This window comes from Oxyura jamaicensis, chromosome 2, assembly GCF_011077185.1.
Source record: "Oxyura jamaicensis isolate SHBP4307 breed ruddy duck chromosome 2, BPBGC_Ojam_1.0, whole genome shotgun sequence".
Lineage (NCBI taxonomy): Eukaryota > Metazoa > Chordata > Aves > Anseriformes > Anatidae > Oxyura > Oxyura jamaicensis.
In genome coordinates, this window is record NC_048894.1 from 136220284 (window position 1) to 136247764 (window position 27481).

At 37.9% G+C, this 27481-nt stretch overlaps 1 protein-coding gene across 1 annotated transcript in view; it reads right to left on the reverse strand.

Annotated features, from left to right (window-relative positions):
- Positions 1-232: 232 nt before the first annotated feature.
- Positions 233-27481, reverse strand: part of STK3 (serine/threonine kinase 3) — a 137335-nt gene continuing 110086 nt past the window's right edge. Inside the window, exon 11 of the mRNA XM_035319759.1 lies at positions 233-3586. Within this exon, the coding sequence (XP_035175650.1) occupies positions 3428-3586 (159 nt within the window). The 3' untranslated portion in view covers positions 233-3427. The remainder of the gene's footprint in view (positions 3587-27481) is intronic.

The following is a 27481-nucleotide window of genomic DNA, read 5'->3' on the forward strand; positions in this document are numbered from 1 at the left end:
GGCCTAATGTTCTTCCACTGAGATTCTCGGGCTCCTAGACGTTGCAGCACTGTCTAGAGCTGGAAAAATCCTTTCCAGAGCTGACTTTGAGAGATGTGGTTTTCTGTGAGCATCACAGAAGTACACTGAATAATACAGAAAGGAAACAGAAGTATGAGATGGCAATGTAAACGAACGCTAATGGTTACCGCTAACATTACCTTCAGTTAGAATGAACAACAAGACAACATTATACATGAAAAATTAGCTTTTATTACAAATGTTTAGTAATAAGTAATTCTTTCCTCTTTTTTTTTTCCTTCCTAAACCTAAACAAAGTCAGAAACAAACAAGAAATCTCTCGATTAAAATCTCACTGAAGGTTAACTTGTCAGTAGTTCTACCAGGTTTCCTCCAAGTCTTGCTTTCAAAACGTCCTGTTCATTGTGCTATCTGCTTTCCTCTACAGAGACGCTCACCCTCCAGTGGAGATGTGTAGCTATCCACACGGATGATTTGATTCATTTGTATGAACAGAAGAAAGAAAAAATAAGTTGTGTCCATCTCTTAATATGAAACCTATTTCTATATATTATGCTTGCACTTCACTCAGAGCCTGATATTCTGGCCTCTGGAGCCAAAACCAGCTTTGACACTGACTGCAGTGTGCACATCCCAGAAGGGCAACATGAATCATTTCATATTCATTGGTGGAAGTGTTCTTTGGTCACGAGCTTCCTGTATCTACCCAGGTTACAGTGTCTCAGAAGCTATTTATTTATTTTATTTTTTTTACCTTTAAGTGGCTTGTTTCTTTCTTATTTTATTTTTTTCCATGGCTTTCAGATTTGTCTCCTGCATGTGTGTATGCAAGTGCACAAAGTTTACACGAATTATTTCTATGCAGATGGATCAGGAGTGGAGAGAGGATGCCCTTTATCTTCTGATGCCTTTCAGATGTCAGACTGCAACGCGTCTAGTCTAAAAAGGCCTTTTATTGGAGTCCTGCTGGACAGTTAATTCATATTTAGCGCACTGCATTAAAAAGCTTTCACTGCATTAAAAAGCTTTCAGAATACACAAAATATGAAAATTGTGATCATTATATTACATTATATATTACACTGTAAAGACATTATTCAAATCAAAGCCCTTTCCTGCTGGAAGAGTTTCAGAGAATAAGGGGAAAGAAAGCCGCTAACGATGCGAGCAAGAGTGTCTGGACAAGGACACTTTGCTTAAAAGGCACACCTACAAAAGGCAGGTTAGGCTCCTCTCCTGGTAGTTTAAATCTTCCTGTTCTAGATTTCGGCTTATATATGGATGTGTGTCTGTAGGTATATATGTATACACACACACCAGAAAGTTGAAGAATTAATGAGTTTTAAATAAATAAGAACCATACAGTTGAGGGGGTTGCCGCTGTTCTGTTATTTCTTCTGCATTATGATTATAGTCTAATGATACGGTGATATGATTATACTATTTTGTTTTTTACTTTACATCATTTCATTGTATAAATGTGAGGCATAAGAATACAAGGTGCATTTATCTTGCCTAAAGTGATTTTTATGGATCTTCTGTGTTCTTGCTTCTTCATAAGGGATGGTCTTTATTTTACGAAATATAAAAGAGTTGAGGGTAAGGATGTTCTAACAATCACAATTAAAATTTATTTCACTCTAGGGTTTACAGATTAGAGCGTGGCATGCACGCAAACACACACACACAATGACAGTGACAACAATGGCTGTGATACAGCTCAAACCAAATACTGGTCCCAGCATGGCTGTAATATGCTGATCTTGTAGTATCTATTGTTTTCCTTTTGCATAAGCTTTGTGATCTAATGCACCATTTCCAAAATCTGCACTGTTCTGTCTAAATGGTCCGCGGATGATGACAGTAAATGTTAAGAGGTATGAGATGATTACTAACTTCCAGAAAACATTCAACAGAAGATGCCCGTACAGTAGTCACCATTAAAAGCTTAACAGCTGGAGGTTGAAAGTAAAGGTCTTTTCAGCTGTACTGTTTAAAAAAGTATGACTATCACAGTAAAGTTAATTACACAAAAGGCAACAATTGTAAAGATTGCAATAGAGAACACAGTAGATTGTTCAGAAAGTGGATCACATTTTCGGCTAAGTCTGAAATAGTTCTTGCAATGTTGTAAATTCTACCTACTAGATATCACACAATATAAATCAGACAAAAGAAGTCGTAAAAAGTTATTAAGAGCTTGGTCCTGCGTTTCCCATTCCCCAAAATCTACCACAGAAGACTACAGGAATTTTGAATGTTCGGTGACGGCAGGACAGAACCCTCCGAGGACTGCAAGACATTGCTTCTTTTCAGTACTTACTATGTGTAAGTATTCAATTGATTTTCTTTGGCTTTTAAATTACTATCCCTTAACGTCTATAATGTGAAACCAAACCAAACCACTACTAACTCCCCTCTCCCCTCAAAATAGTGCTATAAAATTAAATGAACCAAAAAATAAAATAAAATAATCCCACATATCCAGAAAGTGTAGCTGCTACTTCATTACAAAACTAGGTGCAAAACAGGGGTTTATACTGGTCAGAATTGCGACAGCAATTGAAAATTTACACTGCAGGAGTGACTGCGAGCATTGCTTCTCCTGAACAATAGAAAAATCAAAACCAATTAGGCACTTGTTTTCTTGTTTAGTGAGAGATCATTCGGTGTGCATAAAAATGATAGAAATATTATTTAAAAGAATGGTCTCGAGTGTAGCAATTGTATTGCTCAACTACAGCTACAATCCCTGATTCAGAACAGAAAAACATGTGCTTATTATTTAGATTATGCTTAAAGTTGTACTGATAGGAAGGGACTGGACACATGTTCAAGTGCTGTCCTGAATTGGGACAATTGCTGAAATCGGAGTTTTAAAAGACAATATAGTGGTGAGTTTCTTTTCATTATCCTACAATACTCATTTTATCTTATCTGGCTCTGCTCTCCACAATATTATCCTAACATTTCCTAATAAAAAGAAAACAGGCATAAAATAAATAGGATAACCAAAGATTACATAATAAATATGCTACTAAGTGGGAGGAAAATATATTGCAACATAAGGCTCTGTAGTGTTGCACAATCAAGAAATAGTTCCAGGTGCTCCAAAACACAACTCCTAATGTACAACACAAAGTTACCACGATACACCTGAAAAAGATTGGGAAGTAACAGATTAAACTTCTATTACATTAAACAGTTGAAAATATAGTGAGTGGTAATGTGTTTCACTGCCTTTGGAGAACACCATGTGTTCTTTCACTGCTCCAATTGTCATCGGTTGTGAAGGAAAATTGAAAAGACTGGATTTTTAAAACTCTCATAATAAAATTCCTTCAGACTTATAAAGTTACCAGTGTCCACATTGACTCGTAGCATTATCTCTGAAAGTAAAACAAACTCAGAAATTTTGTTGTCTCCGCTTCTTGGCATCCATTGCATCTAGGATAGGCTGCCTTTTTGCAGTGTACCTCTGACGAAGCTCTTCAATTTCTCGTTCCATCATAGGGTCCAAAGCCTTTAATCTCATCTGTAATTCTTCTAAACTTAGATTCTTTAACTGTAAAAGAACCCAAGAGGCAAACAAACAAAAACACAAAAAAGGTTAAAAATGTATTACAATAAGAATGAAAAGCACTTTTCATAACCTTATAATTTACAGTTGCAATGTCTTTTTTCGTACTGCGTGTGCATACATACATATCTCACTGTTTATGCCGTCAGAAGCCTGAGCGTGCTCTGCAGTAAATAATTTAACAGCATATGCAAACACACACGTACTCGGTACGGTTAATAAAAAGAAAAAGCAGCAAACACTTTGCATAGCTTGTAAATAAACTGCAAATAAATATAGGCCTGGAGTTAAACTCCTTAGGCTGAAAAAAATGTGGGCCACACTGTACCAGCTGATATTCATGTACATACATTATACTGATTAATGAAATACTTCTTTACTGAATTCAGCCTCTCTTAGAAGCCTTAAGAAATAGAGAACTGCTGTAAGGAAGAGTCTGGGAGATTTGGAGGTACTTTCTGATAAGAATGAGAAGACACCTGCATTCCTCCACAGACCACTGCCAGCAAAGCAAACTGCCAGCAGGGTGTTTAATGCACAAAGCAACCCCCTGAATTCATGGGAGGGAGTTACGTTTGCCCCCTCTCTTTTCTCACAATGTTGATCAGTTCGTTACATTTCATTCATTAAGAGCGACGGGTCATAGAAGTAAATCCCTCCGCTGGCTGCTGCAAGTAAAGGCTGGGATCTCGGCAGGCAGCGGGGCACGTCAGGCATTACTGCCCCGTCTGCTCTCGCAGGGCAGGATCTACATTTGAAATACCTTCCTGTGGATGGCCTGTGTATTTTTTTTCCTGAGCAAGTGGAGTGCCTCTCTGCATTTCTCTCTCTCGTCAGAATTGCCTATGTGCCCGTTACTCTTCAGTCCACGATCAGTGTGGCACACAGCAACGGATTGCAAACAGCACAAAAGTTCATCCCAGGAAAGAGACAATCTATATGTTGTTTGCAAATGTGCTGGCATTGCAAACAAGCACACCACCTAACTCAGGGGAAAAAAAAAGACAACGTGTTCTGAATCAACCTACTAGTGAGTCAATGCTTAGTTTATGAATCTGGGGCAGTCTTCCATCAACACCGTCTGATCTGCTTTCCCTGAGAAATGAGATGCTACTTTTGATCTTTATTTTTATCAGCTTCTGAGGCATGTAAATTAGCAGCACATATTGCTACACATGGTCCAAACCCCGGTGCTATGACTTCCACCAATACACGACATCGTACGTAGTAAACAAATAACTTTAAGCCATAATCCCCAGGGAGTGGAGCCCAGAAAATCATACAAGAACACAGAGGAAAAGACACCCGTTTTCGTTCAGTGTTGTTTAAACAATAAGATTCCTATCAAAGAGAGAATTAAAAGCCAGAAGTCAAAATATCTTCCAGGACCAAAGATCCTCAGACGAGCATCAGCTTCAGACACCCCAGATGTGCTCAGCAGCTCATCATCGCACGGACAAATGGCACCTTTTGTTTCTTAGGAGGGAAGGAGTTGCCTCCCAGGTAATTAAATATCCATATAATTAACCAGTCTGGTTGACTACACTTCTCCCATCTGATAAACACAAGAAAGGACAGGGGAGAAGACTCATAATTTCTCAGTCACCAAGGCACTTACAGAAAAACACCTTTCCACTTTCAGAGAAAGAAGAGATTAAAAAAAGTTCTTTTTTAGCCACTTGGTAAATGCAACGAGCACATTACAGACACTTTTCGGTGAGGATTTTCTTTAGAGGAGAGAGGTGTCAGAGGAATTCGCAGTATTCTAAGGCAACGTAACGGCACTGATTCCCCTCTGACTGCAGGCAGCACAGATGAGAGAAGCAATGAAAATATGGTTTTTAGCATGTCTAGGAGGAAAAAGTCTATGATTCTATGACTTGTAGCTTCATGGACTAGCAGATGGACTAAGGAAGGCACCACCAATAACCACTCGTGTGTTTGTGACAAGTGTCACTGATGAAGTCTCCTGTCTGGTCTGGGTCAGCCACTTACTCCCTCTGAATCGCCGCTGTGGACATCAGGCTTACACTGCACGCAGCAGACTCAAATTCATGTGATCACATTATTCTGTGCTGAAAGACATATATATTTTTTAAAATCAATTGTCAGAGAGGAATACGAAGGGTACGCTTTTATTTAAATTTCAGTCAGGAAGCAGAGCCAGCAAAGAGAATTAAATAATCTTTAAGGATCACAGACAGCTGGGCTGGAAATTAAAATACAAAGAGAATGTATTTTTAAATCCAGAGAATGAGAATTGTGCAGAGTGAGCTCAGTCACATCACCCAGGGGACCCAGGGAACTGCAGTACTCATCTGTATAAACGGATGATGCTTGGGACACTCAGAGGAAGCAAATGACAGAAAACAGGGAAATGAAGGATCTGAAAACAGAGTTATGAGTCTCATCTATCTGGCTTCAGATGCTGGATTAGACAGGAGTGGTCAGAGAACTCTACGTGCCATAGAAAACCCACTTAATCACATCTAAAACCTGCAGCTCATTTTGGGATGTGTGTTTGCGTGCACGCATGTCTATGTCTCTTCAGAGAATTTCAGAGTACTTTTCTTGACTTCTGTGTTAAGGATATCACCTCTTGAACCCTAAAGCTTGCAGAAGAGCAGACACTGAATGCAACAGCAAACATTAAATGAGATGCGCAGAAACAACTCAGGGAATGTAATTATCCCTACACAATTTATTCCCCTGCATGATGAATATTTTGATTCGATTTCTTAAACTGATAGAGCTTGGCACTCCCATTTGCTTTCACCTGCAAGCAGCCTGCAACTTAAACAGCCAGAACTGATTTCCCATGTAGTTTGTTGTTACAGGGGCAGGCTTCAGTGAATGGAGCTTCTGGAAGGCAAACGGAGCATCTGCCTTCACAGGGACCCTTCGTATCACCTGGGAATCACTTTGGGAAAGCAACAGTCCCAGCTCGAGCTTACAGCACCATGAACATATCAATTACACACAACATATAACATTCAGAAAAGATGCGTGTGTCTGCGTTACACAGCGAGTCTTTTAGAGTGGCTATGCTTACTCAGGTTTCCAGTAGAAGAAGTAGATGTGTGGAAAAAATACATCCTTTTCTTCTAAAAAGTGTATTTCTTAATTTAATAGCTAAAGAGACTTAAAATGAGTAAGGGAGGCAAGGAATAAGACACAAAGCAAAGCCAGGTAACACTGAATAATTTCTCCTACACGCTGACAGATTCTCAAGACAGTCCCATCCAAAGAAGCCCCAGTGAAATTCTGTCAAAGGATGCTGACTGCCTACAGAGAGACCAGCTAAAAGTTATCCCTGTGGAAGGAGCTCCCACTGGTGCAAGCTGAATGCCAGCAGCTCCCGTCTCTGCCTCCTCCTCTCCCTGATGTAGGGTGAAATCCTGGTGGAAGGCAGGAACCTGAGCAAAGAGGAGCTCCATCAGCCCAAGCTGCCAGTGGCAGAAGGTGCTTTAGGCAGCACCAACCTGAGCTGGAGACAACCAGCACAGAAGCAAGGCATGCCTAACCCTGTGGCTGAATTACCGTTTTCAGTTGCAGAACACCACCACACTGCGCACTCTCCTCTTCGGAGACAGGAGTGTGGAAACCTGGTGTACCTCATCTTGAACTTTCAGCAAGTAGGACACCAATTGTCTGCCTCTTCCTGGCTCACTCTTCAACTTACTCATAATTGGGTCAGTTTTCCAAAAAAGGCTACATGTAGAATTCAAAAAGCAGCGGAACAAATCAGAACCATTATCTGGGCTTTTAAGAAGCAGCGGTAAGTGCCGTAGCTAAAGAAAAACTAATCCAGTGGTTTAATGCAAGGTAGCTGGATTGCCGTGCAGTTTACCATTTCATCTGAGGAAGATTTTCTATGAAAAAAAAAATCTTATTCTGGTTAATGGTGGCTTCAGGTAGTTTGCTTTTTATTACACGTCTTCAAACAACACCACAGAAGGAATTTTCTCCTCCCATACTGATGTGATCATCTCATAGCACTGAAGTTCAGCAAGGGAAGTACCACAGATTTTATTTTTACTTTTTCCAGTCTAACTTCTTGCATCCCAGATGGACCAGCTTCATTTGGATTGGCATTTTCAGCAAAGAATAATTACTTGCAGTCACCACTTCTGCCTGCAGGAGGACCAACACCATACCTTACATATTCTGTTGGCAACCCCGGTCAAATCATATTGATGAAGATTCAGGCCAAAACGGTCAATTGGAAAATATATATGCATTACTGTCTAAAGGCCAAAGCTCTCTAGTAACACAGTGAGAAGGAAAGAAAAAATCTACAACCAAGAGTGGGTTCTCAGAAGTCATCAAGTCAAGGGGTGCGATGCAAATCCTAACTACCTGTGTCCAGCACAGGAGTCAGGAGGAAGGAAAAGTATCTGAGATACTTGGTGGTGCCTGCAGACCATGAATTGCAGCGAAGGGGTCTGGAAAAGAGTCTGGAATTCATTAACTAGACTTGGCCAGCACATATCCGTAGCCATCCAAACTTTTCAGGGGGCGAAATCCAAAGTTTTGGTGGATGTAGCACACTATAATCTTAATCCACCCTTGACAGCTAACAGAGGTAAATAAAAGCTCTAGGCCTGTGATGTTTTCAATATGATAAAATTAGATTTCATTAGTAATTCCATAATGCATGAATTACCATTACAAACCTCCAGTCTATCAAACTGAATTATGGAATACTGCCATTAAGCTGGTGCAACGAAAACAAGCAAATGTATTTTCAGGGTCTAAATTGTTAAGAAAATAGATATTCAATCAAAAAATAATCTGTATCAAGTTTGTTGTGTTTACTTGAAAAAACAAATTCTTCCTAGCAACTGCTTAAATGAATCTTACAGATGCAACATGCCTTATTAGAGGCCTTTGATTAAAAAAATATGGATTGTTAATACTGTATTCTGAGTCATCTATTTTCCCATCTGCTAGTAATTCCTACAATATGAACTATCAACAGAATGGCTAACAACAATAATTTTCTATGGCAATTGCAAAAGTGGGTTGCCCATAGCACTTTCTAAGATTTAACCAGTGCATGCCTTGGATTGTTTTGTGTTGTTAGTGGCCTCGGGTAAGAGAAACTCTCTCTCCGCTGTAGCTGTTCCTTTACCTTTGCTGAGCAGCTTTCTCCTCTCTTTCGGAATGAGGCCCACTGGTGATTTCAAAATCCTTTTACCAATGTAAAATGTTAGACTTGAGTCAGGATCCAAAGATAAAAGGTGGGCCTCTCCAAATCATTTTTCCGGTCTATGAATTCATGCCCCAAACCCAAAAGCTTACTTACCTAGTAGTTTTTTAAGCCCTACATGCAAGGAAATACACCACAGTTACTGTCAGCTGCTCAGCTGCTCCCGTGCAGCAACAAGGGGAGAACTGCTGTGCATATACATCCAAACATACTGACCTGGTAGCAGCATTGTCAGGCAACGACCTACTTGAAACACCCACCAGCCACAGATCAGGGCTCTGAGCTGCTCTTATTGCACCCCTGTTGTCGCTAGAACAGGCAAATCAGTCACAAGCAAAAAAAACTTGGACAGGGAAGAGAATTTATTTTGGTATGTTTGAAAAACAAGTATCTGTATCGCAAAATAGAAAATATAGGGTTATATAAATATATATATATATATATTAAAATATTAAATATTAATAAATATTTAAAAGAACCTAATTTGCTATCACTTCTTTTGACAATTTATGGGAGGGAAGTACCAGCAGCCTAACATATAAAACCCAAATTTTATTCCACAGGACTACCTTAAGCATTTTGAGAGTTAAAATAAGCACATGACATTAAGAGAAAATTAATCAGGGACAGCTTCAATTAATTTTAAAGAGTCCTTTTAGGAATAAAATTGTATATAAATGTTCCATGATTAATTCCTGTCTTCACTACTAGAACCCTCCCTGTTCATACAAAAAAAACATGTAGCATTTTAACAACACAAAGCTTAATCTCAGTTACTATCATCAGCATTTCGCAGCTTCATACAAAGTTACATGGAAATAGCAAACCACCACCACCACCAAAAAAAAGGAGTTTTCTATACCATTAGTGCATGCTATCATTTGCATTAGTGCATGCTATCATTTGCATACCTTTGTTGCATATTACCCCGGGCTTTTCCTTTAAGTACAGTAAGTACTGCCAACCCTAAAATTCAAAAATTACGAGCTGGGAAATTAACCTTCATTAAACTACCAATAAAAAATTAGATTCCTAAAATGACAATTCCTTGGAGGAGGGAGGTTTCTTTTTACTTCCCTTTTTATTTCTGAGTCATGAGGAGGCAGCTAGAATCAAAGCATTTCTGCAATTGTAATGGCTAAATAGTTCAGGGAAAAAAAAATCTAGGAGCCTAAAGCTTTGATGAGCTATCTTGACTACAGGAATTGAAATCTAAGGAAAAACACAAGTCATCATGAAAAGCCGTGAAAAAAATGATTCTGAAACTCTTCCATATTGCAATTTTACAGTTCCTGACAACACTCGTCATGTAGTATGTGTTTATGCTTTATCGTATCCTAAGCAGTTTAAATATCATTTACATTGTTTTTACTACTAAGCCGCTGATGTTCATGTGGTTGGGAGTTTATAATTTTCACTAAAAGGGATACAACAATGTAAATAGAACCTGAACGTAGGGAAATAAACTGCAAGCAATGTATCCCAGGAAAACTGGTAGAAAATATCTATTAATAAGTAACTTTGAGATCAATTCTTCACTATCCGATAAATAGTAAATTTAAAGAGTGTACAGAAGAAAAAAAAGCGCACCAGTCTCTCTTGCTTGTCATTTAGAGAGTACATTCTCACATTATACACTTACAACTGAGTCTGATGAAGCAAGATATTTTAATTTGCTTTTGCCCTCTCTCTAGAATTGCATCATCCATCACAGACATTTTTCAAAATGACTTTTAGAGTATCACAAGCAAAAAAATCACTGTTTGAAATGCCTTAGAGGGAGACCTTGGTGGTTTTCTTTTTTTAAATACTGTGATTTTCTATATCGGGCATCTCAAGCTACAGTTAGCCATGAAGTACACTATAAATGTTTAGTGGAGTTCCCAACAGAGTAAATAATCTAAAGCTTAGGAAAAATGTTCCATCTGGATATTTATGATGATATTTAAGCTGCGTGGCAAATATCACACACTGCTGATAGCAGAGCAGCTGCCACACCTGATCTAAAAGCACACAGGATCTCCCCTTGGCTCTTTCTGCTTTTGGAGGGGGGAATTAAAAAAAAAAAAAAAAAAAGGCATGAAAAAAGTTTTTCAAATATAACGCACATATCAAGTTTTAAAACAAAAATGAATTCTGCAGCTAGAGTTTTTAATGTGCTAGATATGTAGTACCTAAAAGTCAGCATTTTATATTTATTAATGTGTAAATCCCCAGGGCAGGCACTTTTAGTTGTCCTTCATAATTAGCTCAGCTCTCAGCAGGTACATCACAGCGCACTCAAGGCTAGAAGAACTCCGTATCCCATTTCAGCAAATTGCAATTATCATTCAGCTATATAAATGCAGACGTTACTTCAAAAGATTTTTCAAGCTAAGGCACTGCCTCTTGACATTTCATTCTTCCATGATAAGATCACTTATAAAATGCTCAGAAAACAACATTTTTATATCTTTTTAAAGTTCTGTTTTATCTACATGCAAATACAAATTGCATTAACTACTGAGATACAAAACATTTGGGATAAGAACCATTAAAAAATATAAAACTCATTCAGCTAAGGACCCCGAAACATAGCAAAGATATAATAAAATATGAATGATGTTCCATTTTTGCTACTGTATTTTGTAAATGCAAAACTATATGTGGAAGTAAAGTTAAAGGCATAAAGAATATGACATACAATCCTGAAGTTAAGAAAACAGTATTAAAACCTGCAAATTCATTAAATATATAACGATATCATTTAAAGCTATTTTACTTTAATAGCTCAATTTAAGATGATATTAAAAAGAAAAATCTAAACACATTAAATAATCAGGATCACCATAAGGCACACAAGATACATACATGCAAAGTTAAACCCAGACACAGAAAAGCATTTAACCTGAAGAGCAAAGGAAGAGGCTAGAAGAATTTTAAACTAAACCTTAAACCTCAGTGTCCTAGTGAAGAACAACACCGGCGGATCTCAAACCTCTTAGAAATACAGAATGTTCATGCCCCAAACTAAAACAAAAACAGATACAGCAAAACTAAGTTTTCCTGACACGGAAAGTCTGCGGGAGGACGGCCTCCCCCCCGGCCCTAAAAGCACACACAAATTCTTATCTTGTTTGCTGACTAACTCTGACTTGGTTATGTTCTTTATAAGGAAGAAAACTCAGTTCAGTTTAAAATAGCCTATTCAGAAAGGGTTGAGGAAAATAACATATCATCTTTAATAAATGGAAAAATGATAGACATACTGTTTGCTGGTTTTCATTTCATGCAGAAAGCATTCTAGCAGTCACGTCTGACAATGTATAGGTTTCAACTGCTTTGGGTACAAGATGAACAGGAAAAAACTTATGTCCAGAAATTTAGGGTAATTTATAGGCAACAACAGCCAGGTTTCTTATTCCCTATGGGAAGGAAGAAAATACAGCAAAGACAGCAAGACAGCGAAACGGAGACATCACTTGATAGAGGCCTGAGATACACCAGGAAGGGCCGAAGCTGAACGCAGCAGCTGAACAAAGCCAGGGCTAAGAGGAGAAGTGTAACCGAGCTGCTAGTCACAGCATGGAGAAAGAGAGACTCCTGCCCCACAAAAAAAAACACACAGATTAATGCCCCGGGGACAGGCGAGATGGAAAGGACAGCCAAACCTAGCTGAGGGGGGCACAGACATGGGGCACAGACACGGGGCCTGCGGATGCTGCACAGGGACCTGCAGCAGCTGGGGAACAAGGCCCAGTCCCAGATCGCTGCCCTGCAACGACAGCTCTGGTGGTAGGAAAACTGATTGAAATCCATCAGGAAACTGCCTTAACATGTTCAAGAACTCGGAAGATTTTTGAAAATCTCTTTACAAGCTGAAGGGACGCTCTAATTCTTCCTAACAACACAGCTGTTTCACTGACGTCTTATCTACAAATCGGCCAGACACTGAGGAGTTTCAGCAGACTTGCTGAAGTAGAATCAGTTTTTCTTTCGATGAAATGCACCAGCCCTACATTTATGAAACACAATTTTAATTAAAAAAACACTGAGCGTCAAATAATCTTTAGCCAACCTGGTGAAATTCGCATTACAATGGACTAAATGTCCAGACTTGCTGCTGTCTTGCTTCCAGTCCAGGCTAGATTAGATCTAAAATAGATTAACAAATACAGAAATTGATAACCTATCACACAGCACCACTAAGCTTGCAGAGTTTCAATAATACAGTGTCTTATCCTTGAAAAACAAGTAGTACACTACTCTCACCAGAAGTAACATACTAAGAAATATCCTCAAAGAGTGAAAATATAGAACCAGGTAGTAATTAAAACACATGAATCAAAAGGCCCATAAACCAAAACACAAGAAAAATATTAAGTAACAATAAAAAGCACTGTCATTTTAATGAACAAGAAATGCAGGCTATTTCAACACTGACACGCAATCTAATTCTATTATCTAAAACACAATCCACCCTGTGAAAAGTGTGATGCTTGCTGTATTATTAGTGTAGAAGCGTCGTTTATTTACTGAACAAGATAAAATGACTCAGTGGCATATTCACTTACTGAGTCCCAGAATTGCCAAAATCACTTGCCAGAGAAATATTTTATTATCAAATATTTTGTCTGTGACTCAAACATTCATGTGATTAAGCCAAAAATTAGCTTTCTTACCTTCACAGTATTATCTCCTAGGAAGGTCTACAGCATTCGATCTACTCACTTTGCCACAGAGTGCAGAACATTAGTTTGTTTAATCAGGTTTTTTTGATTACAATTTGTAAATATAGTTGTGGTTTATTACGATGAGGGAAAAACATTAGACAGAGCCAACCTCAATGCAAACAGGTACTGTGGAAACTTTTGTGACAACACTGTCAATTAATCCCAGTCCCAATTCATAGCACTCACTATTCCACTTCCGTATCTCTGGAGTAAATTACATCAATTATACAGCCCACAGCAAGGGAATGGTACAAGCTCTGCAAACCCTCCGGATGTATGATGTGACCCCAGTCTCAGTAGAATCCTTCTGGCTGTTTTTCTCACTGCTGTTTTTCAATTCATTTTACTGATTATCTACATTTTGGTTGTGTTTCAAAAAAAAAAAAAAATCAGTCAAGAAAAGGAAAAAAACATACCATAAAATCCTATTAATTGTATAGTATCAGTAAAGGAAAATAATCTTAAAATCTTATTCATTGTATAGTATATCAATAATGAAAATACTACACATAATGCACTTGAAGTTGAGATGGCTGTAACTTCAAATCTAAGTCCTTCTCCTGAAAAACACTGTTGAAAATCTAATCTAGGTTTTAAACTTGATTAGCATTCATAACTTGGAAACTGAAGTAAAACCAAGGGCCTCTTCTACATTATTTCCAACTCTAACCATCAGGGCAGGAAATACTGAAGAGCTCCTATCAAGCTCCAACTCACGCCAAACAATCCATCCAGCACATTCCTAGACTGTATAAAAAGGATAAGGAAAATGTGAGCCAGACAAAGGCACTCCTCAAATGCAAGGTGTCAGTACTCAGACAAAATCTGTGCTCAATTCAGTCAACTATTATGCAGTTCACAGGCTCATCTTTAGATAAAATTATGTTTCACAACTGCAGTTTCAGAAGTAATTAAAAGCTGATTTCAATTTACATTGCCTTGTAAAAGCAGTTCAACTGTCAAGACCATCTTCGGGGTAGTGCTTTCCCAAAGTAAAGACAAAAATATAAATGTTAGAGTTATTAAATGCTCTTGCAATTTATTTAAAATGCATCACTGGGTTTTCTGCTCATAGCACATCTATTCCTCAGTATGAATGGCACGCTGTATTCAGAGACATAACACTGAACACACACAAGGTACAAATTAATGGGTCTGATCGCCTATTAAGTGTCATTGCTCAGAGCCTGAAGAACAGAGAGGGTGTGAACAACTCCCTCATCACCAACAGATCTAATGCATATGCATGAGTGCAAACGCAGGGAACATAGGGTTAATGTCAAACAGACTGCATATCTGTCCTAGACTTTCTGTATTAAATATGCATTTAGCAACATACGTGGATTGCTTCTTGATACAGTTATTGCACGTATCTGTATGCAGACATTAAGACTCACTGTTGAAGAAAAACTGCTCAGAACAAAACACAAATACTACACATTCTTGAGTTGATGCTGATGAAATTCGCCTTACATGGCAGAAGGATGAAATAAAAAAAAAATCAGTATCTTTAAAAGGTTAACATATTAAATATCACAAGTAGAAAACAGCACCTTATCAAGTAGTTGAAAAACTGGTTTTAAAATACAGGAATAAATCTTAAGAACTGTAGAAATGCAATAACTGAAGGAGTCCTCAACACTGGTCTCCTCTCCTCTCCTCTTTCCATCTGTATAAAAGAGGGATATTTCCATTTGTAAGCTCAAATGATTTTCCATGTAGAATCTACAAGTGACAGAAAAATGGATTTGGCTTTAAGCCACCATCTTCAGAAAAGCTGTTAGGGTTTGAATACAAAGTGCCTTGTTGAACTACCGCACATATCAAATAGTGGGCGAACTAGCTAATTCTCTTCTTCCAGAAGAGAAAAGCTGCCAGATCCAGTTTGGATGGGTGAAAAATTGTATCTCGTTTTCTGCTTACTGTCTTTGAGGCTTGCACTGCTGCTGACACAGCTGAAGACCTTGCATTCTTATGGTCTGAAATCACAATGTAATCAAAGACTAGATGCCCCAGCATCCTATCATCAGAGAAGTTACACTAACAATTTAAGAACGCTATGGACATGAATAAGGCAATGGCAGGTTTTTTTGACACCACTGAGAAAGTAAGGTTTTTATTATAATATTCCTAGTTAATCCTATCCACATACTTGCACACAGTTGAAATTACAGATACCATGTATTTTCTGAGAATTCACAATGTTGTAATGTGAAATATATTAGAGAAAAATTATTTTGCAAATTGTTGTTACAGGTGAATGTCAAATTCATCAAAGGCTTTATTAAAAGGCACCATCAATACAAATAATGACTTCAAAATATTTTAAAATTTCAAACATATCAGGAGATATTTTAAAGTTGCAACATAGTATATTGTATAAAAAAAACATTGGCTTGTTTAACCTTTCATTTTTCTTAAATAATTAATTTGATAGTTTCCACTCTCACTAATGATTCTGACTTTAGGCACTCATTTACAGAAGCATTGGCTTCTTGCAGTCCTCAAACCACACTCCTCTTTCCCCATCAGTATTTCCTCTTGCTTTAAACACAAGCATGTTTTGTTGGTTGATTTTGTTGGTTGATTTTGTTGGTTTTGACATTAATATCCAAACATCTTCCATTCTGGGAGCTTGTGCTAATGCCATTTGATGGTCTGTATCACACAGGGAACTCTGGTAATTGGAATCTACACACCTGGTTGATGAGGATGTTGCTAGAATGCCACAACATTTACGAGATCTTGGCCATTAGCATAGAAATAGCAAAGGAGAAGTTTCAATGATTTTATTTTATTTTTTCAAAAAATTGATTCTATTAATACTCTCCCTAATAGCATCGCAGTGCATAACCCCTTGTCTAGGAGCTGCAACATCAAAAAATACAAGATAACTTAATCATATTAATTTGCTAAACTATGCTGAACATATTTCATCTCTTGCTTAGCAATTAATATCATAGAATATTTTAAAAAGTAGCCATGCTGCTTGAAAATTGTCAAATTTGCTATTTATTGTTGCTATAACAACCATAGACAACTGTATAAGAAAATACCAAGCAATAAAGGATAAAACGCCATAGAAACAGATCAGAATAGAACAAGTCATGTCAGCAGTAGCCTTAAGGAAAATTTTACGCACAAACAAGTTCATGGGTAGAATTATAAAAAGGTGGGGAAACAGAAAAGGGCAGTTTTAAGGTAGGGAAATCAAAAAGGTAGTTACATGGAATATTACCAGTGTTCTCCAACAGAGATTACATGCAGATTAGTTGAAACCTCTGAGAAAACTAAAACACATTAGATGAAATTTTTTGAGAAAACATCCAGCAGAGATAATGATACAAACTCATTTCAGATTTTTAAAAAATCTCTTGCTTATAATAATAGCGCTGCAGTGTCACACTATACAAATAGTTAAAAGCCCTCAAAACCAGAATACAGTAATCAGTAATAGCTAAATTGCTGCCAGTTCTACATGGTTTGCTAAAATTCCCTCCAGCAGAAGGAACTAACAATTGACTTAGGAAGTTACAAAGGAATTCAAATGTAGGGATCTATTTTCCTGTAGGTCAACCCACTACTGCACTGTATAATAAATGTAAACATGAAATGATATCATTTCATCTCTGCTCCTCACCTTTCCAACGACCTTTCCGAGAAAACATCCTGAAGCCTGAATTTTGTTTGACATGGAAGTCATACAGGCTGGATAATATGACATTCCTACCTACAAGCAAAACACCTTTAATGCATTAATTTCTCCCAAAATAAAAATAAATGTTAAACAGATACCTCTATATCAAAGCTAGAATCAACACACGGACCAGTCAAAAAATCAAAGTTTGGATACAGTAGAAGAAATAATGCATTTACGGCTCTTTGTTCAAAGAATTAACAAAGCCAAAACTGAACTTCCATGTAGTAAAACTCATTTCTGGATGTCATCCACTGACTTGTATTGAGAGCACAGTCAAGAAAAAAACACTTTCTTTTCACATCTCTCTTGTTTCAAAGAAGGACAAAAAAGCAGATGGGATTAAAATGGAGCTTGAACCAAAGATGGTAAATTTAGATTTGATTCAGCAGACATATGGAAACCATTACATAAAGAAGGGAATTCTTGCATAGAAAAGTTAGTTCAGGTGAGATGCAACTAAACCACAGACAAATCTGAACAGAAAGGATGTCTCAATTTGCTGGTAATAAAACAGCAGTAGATTTGGGGAGCTGTCTGAAAAAGGATAGAGATTAAGGAAACAGCTTCATTTTACACTTAATCTGATCTAATGACAGGAGGTAGCCAAAAGGGTCAGTCCTACTGTGTGAAACCCTCAGGCTCCTGACTGCCTCCTTCCACGAGCTCTACCAATTCACAACTGCGGGGCGAGCTGGGAGAGAGGGCACGGCACGAGGAGGCAGATGTTTGTTAAGCAAGCCGGGCTGGCTCACCTCACTGGCTTCCTTCCAATCAGTCCAGGGAAAGTCACAGAAAGGAGCAGGTGTCTTCTTCTGCCATGCCTCTGTCTCCCCATAACCTCATGTCCTCCGTGCATGAGGGTAAAATGTCCCTGTCTATCCCTGCTTCCAAGCTACAGGGGTGAGCGTTGACCCACAGGCAGGCCTCAGACCACAACCCACACCTCAGCACAGCTATTAATCTGTGTGCTTCTTCTCAGACACCAATTATTTTATTTTATTTAAGAAACTTACAGCAAATTAACTTCCTCTGAGACCTCCACGTTGGTCGAATTTGGACAATAAGGCTCCAAAGTTACCAGGACAAACAGCACCATCATGTAAGTCTCATTTCTTCAGGAAACAGACCAAAAATAATATACGGCTGGATTGCAAAAGATTTCTCTCTGAACAGGGCAATTAAAAATTAGAAACACCAACATGATTAAATGTTAACAGAAAACACACAGTAAAACTGAATATCCCATTTGGGATAAGTATAGGTTGGGGGGGCAGTCAGAAAAACTTATGAAAGATGGTCATGCTTTCATGACAAAGTGAGCAAAATTGATTTTATACACTACAACTACTAAAGAATTAATTGTATAAAATATTTCCCCCAAAGCTTTGGCAACAGGATTGGTAGTTTCCTCAAATTCAGTCTGCAAGCAGAACTGCAAGCAAGTAACCTAAATTCAGCAGCGAGGGATTCTGCAGAAGGGTGGGAATCAAAACAGAGGCTTTTCTCTCGTTCTGGTATTCACATCCCTTTCGAAGAAATACAGAGATGGTGTATTCTCCACACATTTTAGGATTCACGTTACATTTGACAGTGGAATAACAAGACTGCCCTACATATAACAAAAATAGCAGGGGATCTCAAAACCAGTCAAGCGGTAGGTGAAAATGTAACGCAAGCAAGCAAAGCTTTTGTACCAATTATTTCTTGTGGCTTTTTAGGTGCTACTAAACTTGTTGCTTATTTGGACAGTATTTTTTAAAATACAAGATACACACAGTAAAAGCCGTGGTATCAGCAATAGACTGCACAGTGCATGCTTTTGGCAACTGCTTTTTAAAACTCCATCTTACAAAATAAGCCACTGCAATAATTTCTGAAGTTTTTATGCATCTTGGTAACATAAACTAAAAATGTCATGAGGAAAATGAAAAGAGAATAAAGGCAGAAGAACAAGAGTCTAGTACCAGATTGTTTTATTCTCTATAAATTTGCTCTTCTCACATTACAAAGAGAATGTAAAGTATGCCTTAATACTGGATGTAAATTGAGATCCAACCAAACACTGCAGTTGTCATATAGCAATACATTTTCAAACATGATCTAACTCATCAAATGTCTTTCTAAAAAGCCTTCACACCCCTGAAGAGGAAGAAATACTGACTTTAAAGAAAAAGCTTAAGGTGTCACCGGCAGTCCACTGACAGCCTGTCCTTCATGTCGTGTTATCACTGAAGTCCTGCCCTGCTTTCAATTAACTGCTTGGGCAGCCCACGGCTTAATTTGGAAGCATTCAAAAGGTTTTTGAGAAGACTTCAGTGACTTGGCATCTCAGCTCCTCACCACTGTGCAAAAGAACCACTTTGTCTTTGCATTTTCATCAGAGCTATCACAAGGACTGCAACTCTGCTATTCATACACTGCTTTTAAATATGTGGTGCTTTTGGCAATCTTAACTCTTCAAAAAAAATGTTTCAATTAAAATATTTCTGCAAGGAAACTACTGTTTCACTTGTTACCATAGATTTTGCTTGATCATTAAAAACAACGCAACTAATTAGAATAAAAGCTTAAGACACAATCACAGTCTCATTAGGGAACATTTCACCAGAAAGTCAGTTTACTAAGAAATTCTCTTGCCTATAATTCAAAAGCATTTGTGGATCTACTGAATACATATATATACATATGTATCAGAGCAGGAAAAATGGACCCACTGAATACATACATATACATATATATCAATCAGAACAGGAAAAAAAAAATCTGTATTACAAAATAAGCTCCTTCATAGCCTACTGTAACTTTCCAAATACTGAGATTTTACAACACTGCAAGAAAAATGTATCTGACTCCTGAGGTAATTAATTACTGTTTTTACTGGTGAGGACTGAAACACTTCATACTATGAAGCTTGCAACACTGAGGTCAAAAGGTGTTATTAAAATGACATGCTAGGGCTATTCCCAGCCTAAAATGGCAAACCAAAGCCAGCAGGGTACAGGAGGCTTTTACTCACTGCCATGCAGGGCAGCACGTGTCCAAGACCATGGGATGAGCTCTAGCAATACCCTAGCAATACCTAATATTTAAGGCAGATAGCTTTTAATGAAGCAAAGATTGAAGTGCAGTCAATCTGAACGTAGACTCCCTCTATCTCATCATCATCACACGTCAGTTTAAAGGATTTGACTAATTTCAGGTGACTACTGAAAATTTCCAAATCAGAACAAAATTTCAAAATCTGAGATGGCTACTATCAATGACAAAGCTCTGACTGAGCACGTTTCAGTTTACCCTTTGAATACATACACTCTGAAAGGAAGTATTGCTTAACACAAGCCTCCCACAGATAATAAATGAAAGCCCTTTTACACTCAGTTATGAAGTCACCTAGTGTTTCTACTCAAGAAGGAAGGAATATAAAGAAAAACTTCGAGAGCAAATATAGGAAGCTCCCTATTCAAGATTTACACAATTGTCCACCTAGATATTAACTTCCATCAGTGCCAACATGAGGCTTCCCACTTTTAACATCACTGTAGGTGATCTGCATTCCCACCCAACATTAACTGAACTTTAAGAAAAACAAACTTTTTTTTCCCTGGCATTCAAAATACCTTTCTGTTACAAAACTGACCACATGCCTCCACGTATCATCACTAAAAAATCATTAACAAAACAAGAGCAGCAACAAAGCAGACTTCACAACAATTTCCATAAAATAAAATGCAGCGCCATGTTATCGTTGCTTATGCTAGCTTGCAGATCACGTTTAACAATCTAAGACATTTACCAACCTCCTGAGATGTTTCCTGTAGGCCTCCCTAAACTGATGTAAAGTCCTGCTGTATTTACAGCAAAATTCTCTCTCTTGCCTGCTTCACAAAGGACACGTCTGCTATTAACAGAAGTAACACAAAGCAGCATTTTTACTCTATGTTTTCCCACAAATCAACATATGTTTTTTTCTATTGTACAAATGTCACGAAGATTCAACAGCAACCACCAGAGCAAGCAGAAAAACTCCCTTGGAGAACGCACTGGGAACGAACATCCTGCAGAGAAATATGTAAGACATTACACATACATAAAGATGTATATTCCATGTCCACAAATGTATCAAACACAGCAATTCAAGTTAAATTTCACCAAAGGTCAGTTGTGATCACAGACTGCTTGGCACGAAGTATCATGTATTTAGATGAGTACAAGCCGACCAAAGCATGAAGTTTGCTGGCACAGTCAGATAAAAATTAATATTAAAACATATGGATAAGCCAGCCAGCTTTCACTTAAATACCTGACACATACTCAAGTGATAACCACCTGCATTCAAAGTCCTTGGCAGTTTTAAAATGTCTTTTTTCCTTCCTTTCTTTGCTTCTTCCCCTTTTTTTCCTCCCTTTAAAGAATAAAATATTCTTTAAGCTATTTCCCATCATATCAAGCACAAACATGCTTTCATTTAACTTCAGGAATGGAATGTGTCTTATTTTGATCTTTCACCTTTGTTCAGTTAAAGAAACGTGCATTGCTGATAATAAGAGGCAAACCAGATCTTACTTAAAATATGATTTATGTGATGTGTTTGTATATTCTCAGGGACACCGCATTCCAAATTGATAATTACTTACTTAAAAAAAAAAGTTTTAAACGTAGTCAGTCCTGCAAAGACAACTGGCAGGATCACCAGTCTCCTTAGTCAGTAGTTTCATACATCAGGCACTCATTTTAATTTTTAGCTGAAAAACTCTAGCAAGCATCCAATGAATCATGGGCTGGTAATAGATAGGGGCATTTCCGTGACTCTGGTACCAACATCCACTTTTACAAAGGGGACTTCGTATTCCCAGCCAGGGAGTACAGGAGCTGTACCATTACAGACCCTTTATATATAGCTGTAGATGTGTGTATGTAGAATCTTTATTCCAGTGCCTTGTGAAACCCAGCAAAGAAAAGCGTGTGTGTGTGTATGCACACTTCAAAATGGACACAGAGGGAGTGTGCCAGCTTCACTGCTCAGTGCTATAGAGCCCCGGGGCTGCAGAGGACAGCTGGCAGCTGAGATAGGCTACAATTAATTACAACAGCTCTAGCATATACTACAGACTGCTCCGGCACCACATGACCCAGGTACATCCGACCACCTTAGCTTTCCTTTTGAAATGGCCTTTGCAGATGTCAGTTGCTTTGTTTTGCATCTCAAGAGCAGGATTATCACGTAATGAGAAACCAGGGCAATGGTTTGGCTGTGGGTTCCAAGAAACAGGTACTTTTGCAGATCCAAGGTTGTCAAGACAAACTGGAAACGTAGTGAAGATTTTGCAGTAGAAAATAAGATCAAGGAAAAAAAAAAACACAAGTAATAGAAAAGAGAATTAGTAATGTAACAGTAAACAAGGGGAAGGCAAAGCTATGAAGAGACATAATTTAGAAACACATGCAGTAATCTGACGTGAAAGTAATTTCAAACATCATTATATTCCCATAACTGCAACTAAAACAGTCCAGAAATACCACGGCAATCACTCCTCCTCACCTGGGAGTTTAACAAGCCTGAGATGTAAAAGAAACAACAAGATATGAACAGTAGACAAGATGTTCGACAAGATACAAATAGAAGAATATGAATTGTTCTCTCATGCTACCCCACACTCTTGACAGTTTCTAGGCTTGTTGCACTTCTGGACCTGCCTCTACGGGAAGACAAATGGCAAAATGAACTTTCCAATTATTTTATTTGAGCTCCATGAAATTTCTCTCTGAGAAATTACGGCCTAAGTGTGAGGTTCAGCAACTCATTTCTGTTGAATGAATTTCTACAGGACCGAAAGGAACAACTCCACTACTCCTGATGGTCCTTCAGCGGCACCTCTCTTCAGTTCCTGGTTGCCTTTAAACGGAGTGAAGATGTTGATATAAACTGGGAAGAAAAGGAACCTCTCCCTGAAAAGCACTTCCAAATGCATTAGAGTTCTGAAGAAAACATGCAACTCTAAACAATCTACTTTTTACAATTTCAACCACACAAAGATATTCAAACTACAAAGGCCCATGAAAGCGAAGTATAGGCCTTCCGTGTTTCACCTAAATACAGAGGCCAATTGACAGTGCCTCCAAGTGACTGATTTTAGAGCAAGGATTTGATTTTCTAAAAACACCTATCAACTGCATCTCCAGTGGTATATTCAAAAAAATCACTCATTACTTTTGTAAATAGTAGCTTAAACTTCACACATCCCTGTAGCACTGGACAATTTTAATTTTTGAAGACAAAGGGATTTCACTTGCACGTATGAAATCTAAGAAGCACACATTACTATATATGTCTTTGACTTAACTTTTCCCAAAATGTATTAGCAAAAAACAACAACAACAAAAGGTCTCCCTGGTTGTACCAACTTCTACCGTCTCTGCTCAGGACGGGTCAGACCCCAGCCTGCTGCACACCGTGAGACCCACAGAGCCCTCAGGAGACGTTTGGGTGGGTCAGAGGTGCAGAAGCAATGGAGATCACCACCGATTAATCAATTCTGTATTTGGTTACTGTGTGTCAAATGGCAACTTTCCACCCCTGTACTACACAGAGCATTTACAGAGCAAGAAATTCAACCCACGAACACAGAAGTAGCCCCTGCAGTTTCCGATATTATTTCTACTGCTTTGAATCAGTTGCTTGGTACTGCGGCTATCACTGGAAGTGCACCTTAATAACATTTTGCAGTGTCTCTCCTACTACTTTCTTCTTTCTTTTCTTTTTAATCTATGCCATAAAATTATGCATCACATATATTTTATTTCCATCCAAATTCAGCACTCGGCATGGGAACATACTTCTACGCTACAGGTACTTTTGTAAAAATCTGTGAGTAGTTTAATTTAAAAGCCATGGACAGCAACCTAAAGCAATTTTTAACCATGCAAAATGTTTTATAAATAGTTCCATGTGCTCTGTTCATCTGGAGTCTCACTAGAGACGAATAATGACCTTGTATTTCATTCTCATTTACTCTGAATTAGCCAAACCTTGTGTTTTTAATTACATACTTAATACACCTGGCATGGTCTAATTACAGAAAACAAAACATCATTTAAACAAAAGGTGACCTTGAACTTAGTCTATCAAAATACCGGTTAACTTCAAGTTTTCAGTTTTTAACGAACTGCCAAGACATGCAATAGCAATTTTCCAAATGTGATCATATGCCTTTAGAGCAACAGCCTTACTGCATTAGGAAACATCTGTACACACTCTTTATGGCTTTCTTCATTATTAATGCAAATCCCTCTTAGATTTCAATAGTGCTATAAACAGTTCTATAGGTAAACACCAAGTTCACACTACCGATATTTTTAATGTGTTAGACTATACTAAATCTAGATTTGACAACCAGCAGCCTATTGGAGCTGAAGCAATGTTTTTCAGAAACCAGCGATTTTGCATGAGTATCACAGCCACAGGAACAAAGGGAATATGAAACTGTAGCATTGAAAATAAGCTGCAGAAGAGGCAAAGGGCTCTGACACAAGAAACTATTTTAAAAGCCATGTTTATTTTAAGCACATTAGTTATCCTACTGCTGTAACGTGGTTACTTACAGCTTGAAATCGAGTACATACTTAAATTCCTTCTTCAGTTGAAGAGTTTTAGTGAAAATTTGTTTTTATAAGAATGCTTCGGTGAATAGTCTTCATATATTTGAGGCAATTTTTTACTCCTATTTGTGTCCAAGTAACACTAAGAAATTAGGCACAGCATATTTAATAAAGCATCTGGGATTTAAAGTCAACAGAATGTAATGCCTATACAAAATTCAATAATGCCTAGAAATACTGTAATGTAAGTAGACCACGTATGGCTTTACGTTATGTACTTTTTTGACATTGCCAATTCATTTTAGTAAAGGAATCACTTAAGTACACGTTCTCCTCAAAGGATTCCCAGTCATTTCCTTATTCTTCTGAATTTGGTCACCGTTACAGCTCTAATCCTTCCCACCTCAACATGCCAGAACAGCGAACGTACCGCGCGTGCAAGGTAAACTGTATCAGTAACAGCAGTAGGGAAAGGCAGGAATTAAAATTTACCAAACTACTGGCTAATACATAAACACCTGGCTTTGCAGATGCATACTCTCAGAATATTTTCCTACGTTCTGTATCACTGACCATTGCATACTTCTAAAACAAAACACTTCTGTGCACAAGGGGTGCAAAATTGGCTATTAGAAATTTTGACAATGTTTCTGCATGAGGACAGACTACTACCACCACTGAGATATCCAATGTTTTGAACAGAGGTGATCAAGTTAGAAAGAGTGTTTTGCATGTTCAGTAGGGGTGGGTGCTTGTTGAGAAAAATTATTCTTAACCCATTTTTTGGTTACACAATTCCCATGAAAGTATGCTATGCAGATAAACAAATATATTTAAGGTTATCATGAACATTGACAAACACCCAGAACTTTACTTGGCTGACAAATTAAGGAGAATTGTGATTGCCTAAAGGAGAAAAGAACCCCAAATTTTTAACATCCAACAGACAGAATTCAATATATTGAAAAAGAGAAATAGTAGGAAAATGTTGTATAAGACACATCATATATGTAATAGGTGTTGATTAAATGATAAAATACATTACTTGTTATTTATCTGAGCTGCAACAGCATCTGAACCAAGACTCCACCACGTGGCATTTCCAACCTGCCCAGAATGGGACACAATCTAAGTAAGGTAAGCATGTTACAAAGTAATAGTTCATTTAATCTGGAAGTGAAGGTGAGATATATGACAGTAAGCAGAGTTTACCCCTTACATAAGGCCCGAAGTCCAAATTCCTGCATCTTACGGCAGCTCTGCTGTGAGCTTATCTTGGAAATGCTCATTTTCTGTTTCTGTGCCACTGTTTTCCTGATGATAACAATTTATTCATTTTTGCTTTATACAAGGCAACAAAAAGGCTTGTGAATAAACACTCAGATCTGAATCCTTTCACTGTTGTCTGGCAACAAAATGGTCCCTGACAGTGCAATTACATTGCTCTAGCTATGAGAAAATCCTATTCCAGCAACGTAGGCTAGACCAAACACACAGATACTGTCCCCACTAAAGCATATAAGCGGCCAGAGCTAGCGCCTTTCCCCTCAGGAGAAGAGTCTTCCATTCCCTTCATCCCTGCATATCCATCACTCTCGACTGTGTTCTGTTCAGCCAACACACCCTGACATGACCTGTTAGACAGCACAACAGAGTTTCAGAAGGGTGACAACCTGAAGGCATTTTTTGTTTAATATATTAAGTCTCTTCTATCATTTTGCACACCGAAAAACTACATGAATTTATGATGTAGTATATTGCTGACTAAAGACAAGTCCCCCTAAAAGCCATGGTATTTATAATTGTCTTGTTTTCAAAAACTCTGCAATTCATATACCAGGAAAATCATTTGTCAGAGGTTCAAAAAGTGTTTCATTCCCTTAAGCTCTGGTATAGCTATGCTAGCTTGAAAAGAAAAGAATGCTGTCTGTCAAACCTTGCTAGTGACACAAACGCAGCCTGGAGCAAAATAGGTGCGTTACATCAGCACAGGGGAGTAAAATCAGAACCAGCAGTCAAAAAGATAATCTGGAAAAAACACCTTGAGACCACGCAGGACACAATGCTCTGATATAACTGAGTGCTCATGAACTCTGAAATGAATGAGCACGAAGAGTTAACACACAGTTAATCTGTGAATGAGAAACCCTAACAGTTTTCTTGATGAGTCGTTTCCTAAATAAACAAAGGAAAAAAAAGTCACCATTTCACAATCACAACGGAGGCAAATTAATATAATTTTGTGTTCAATTAAATCCAATCCAGATAAACTGACACTATTTAGTCTCTGAATTGTTCAAAGCACATTTCTATAGCAGGAATTGCAGCACAATAAACTTGTCAAAATATTGCAAGAAGGCAAACCTATGGTAAAAATCAGAAGGCAATCCTAAAAATCAGTCCACAAACGTTTATTCTTATTTATTTACGGAACTATTTATTTATCAAGATGCAATCTAAGAGTTTCAAAGACCATTTCTTTATGTTGGAATTCATATTTCTAGTAATGAACTTAATTAACTTTTCTTAGTATACTGTATAGTAAAAGATACCGTCTTCTTTCAAGCCCTTAATACCAGCTATAAAGCATCTCAATAAAGTCCATTCACTCTAAAAAAAAAAAAAAAAAAAACACTCCTACAAACTGCTGGATTACATGA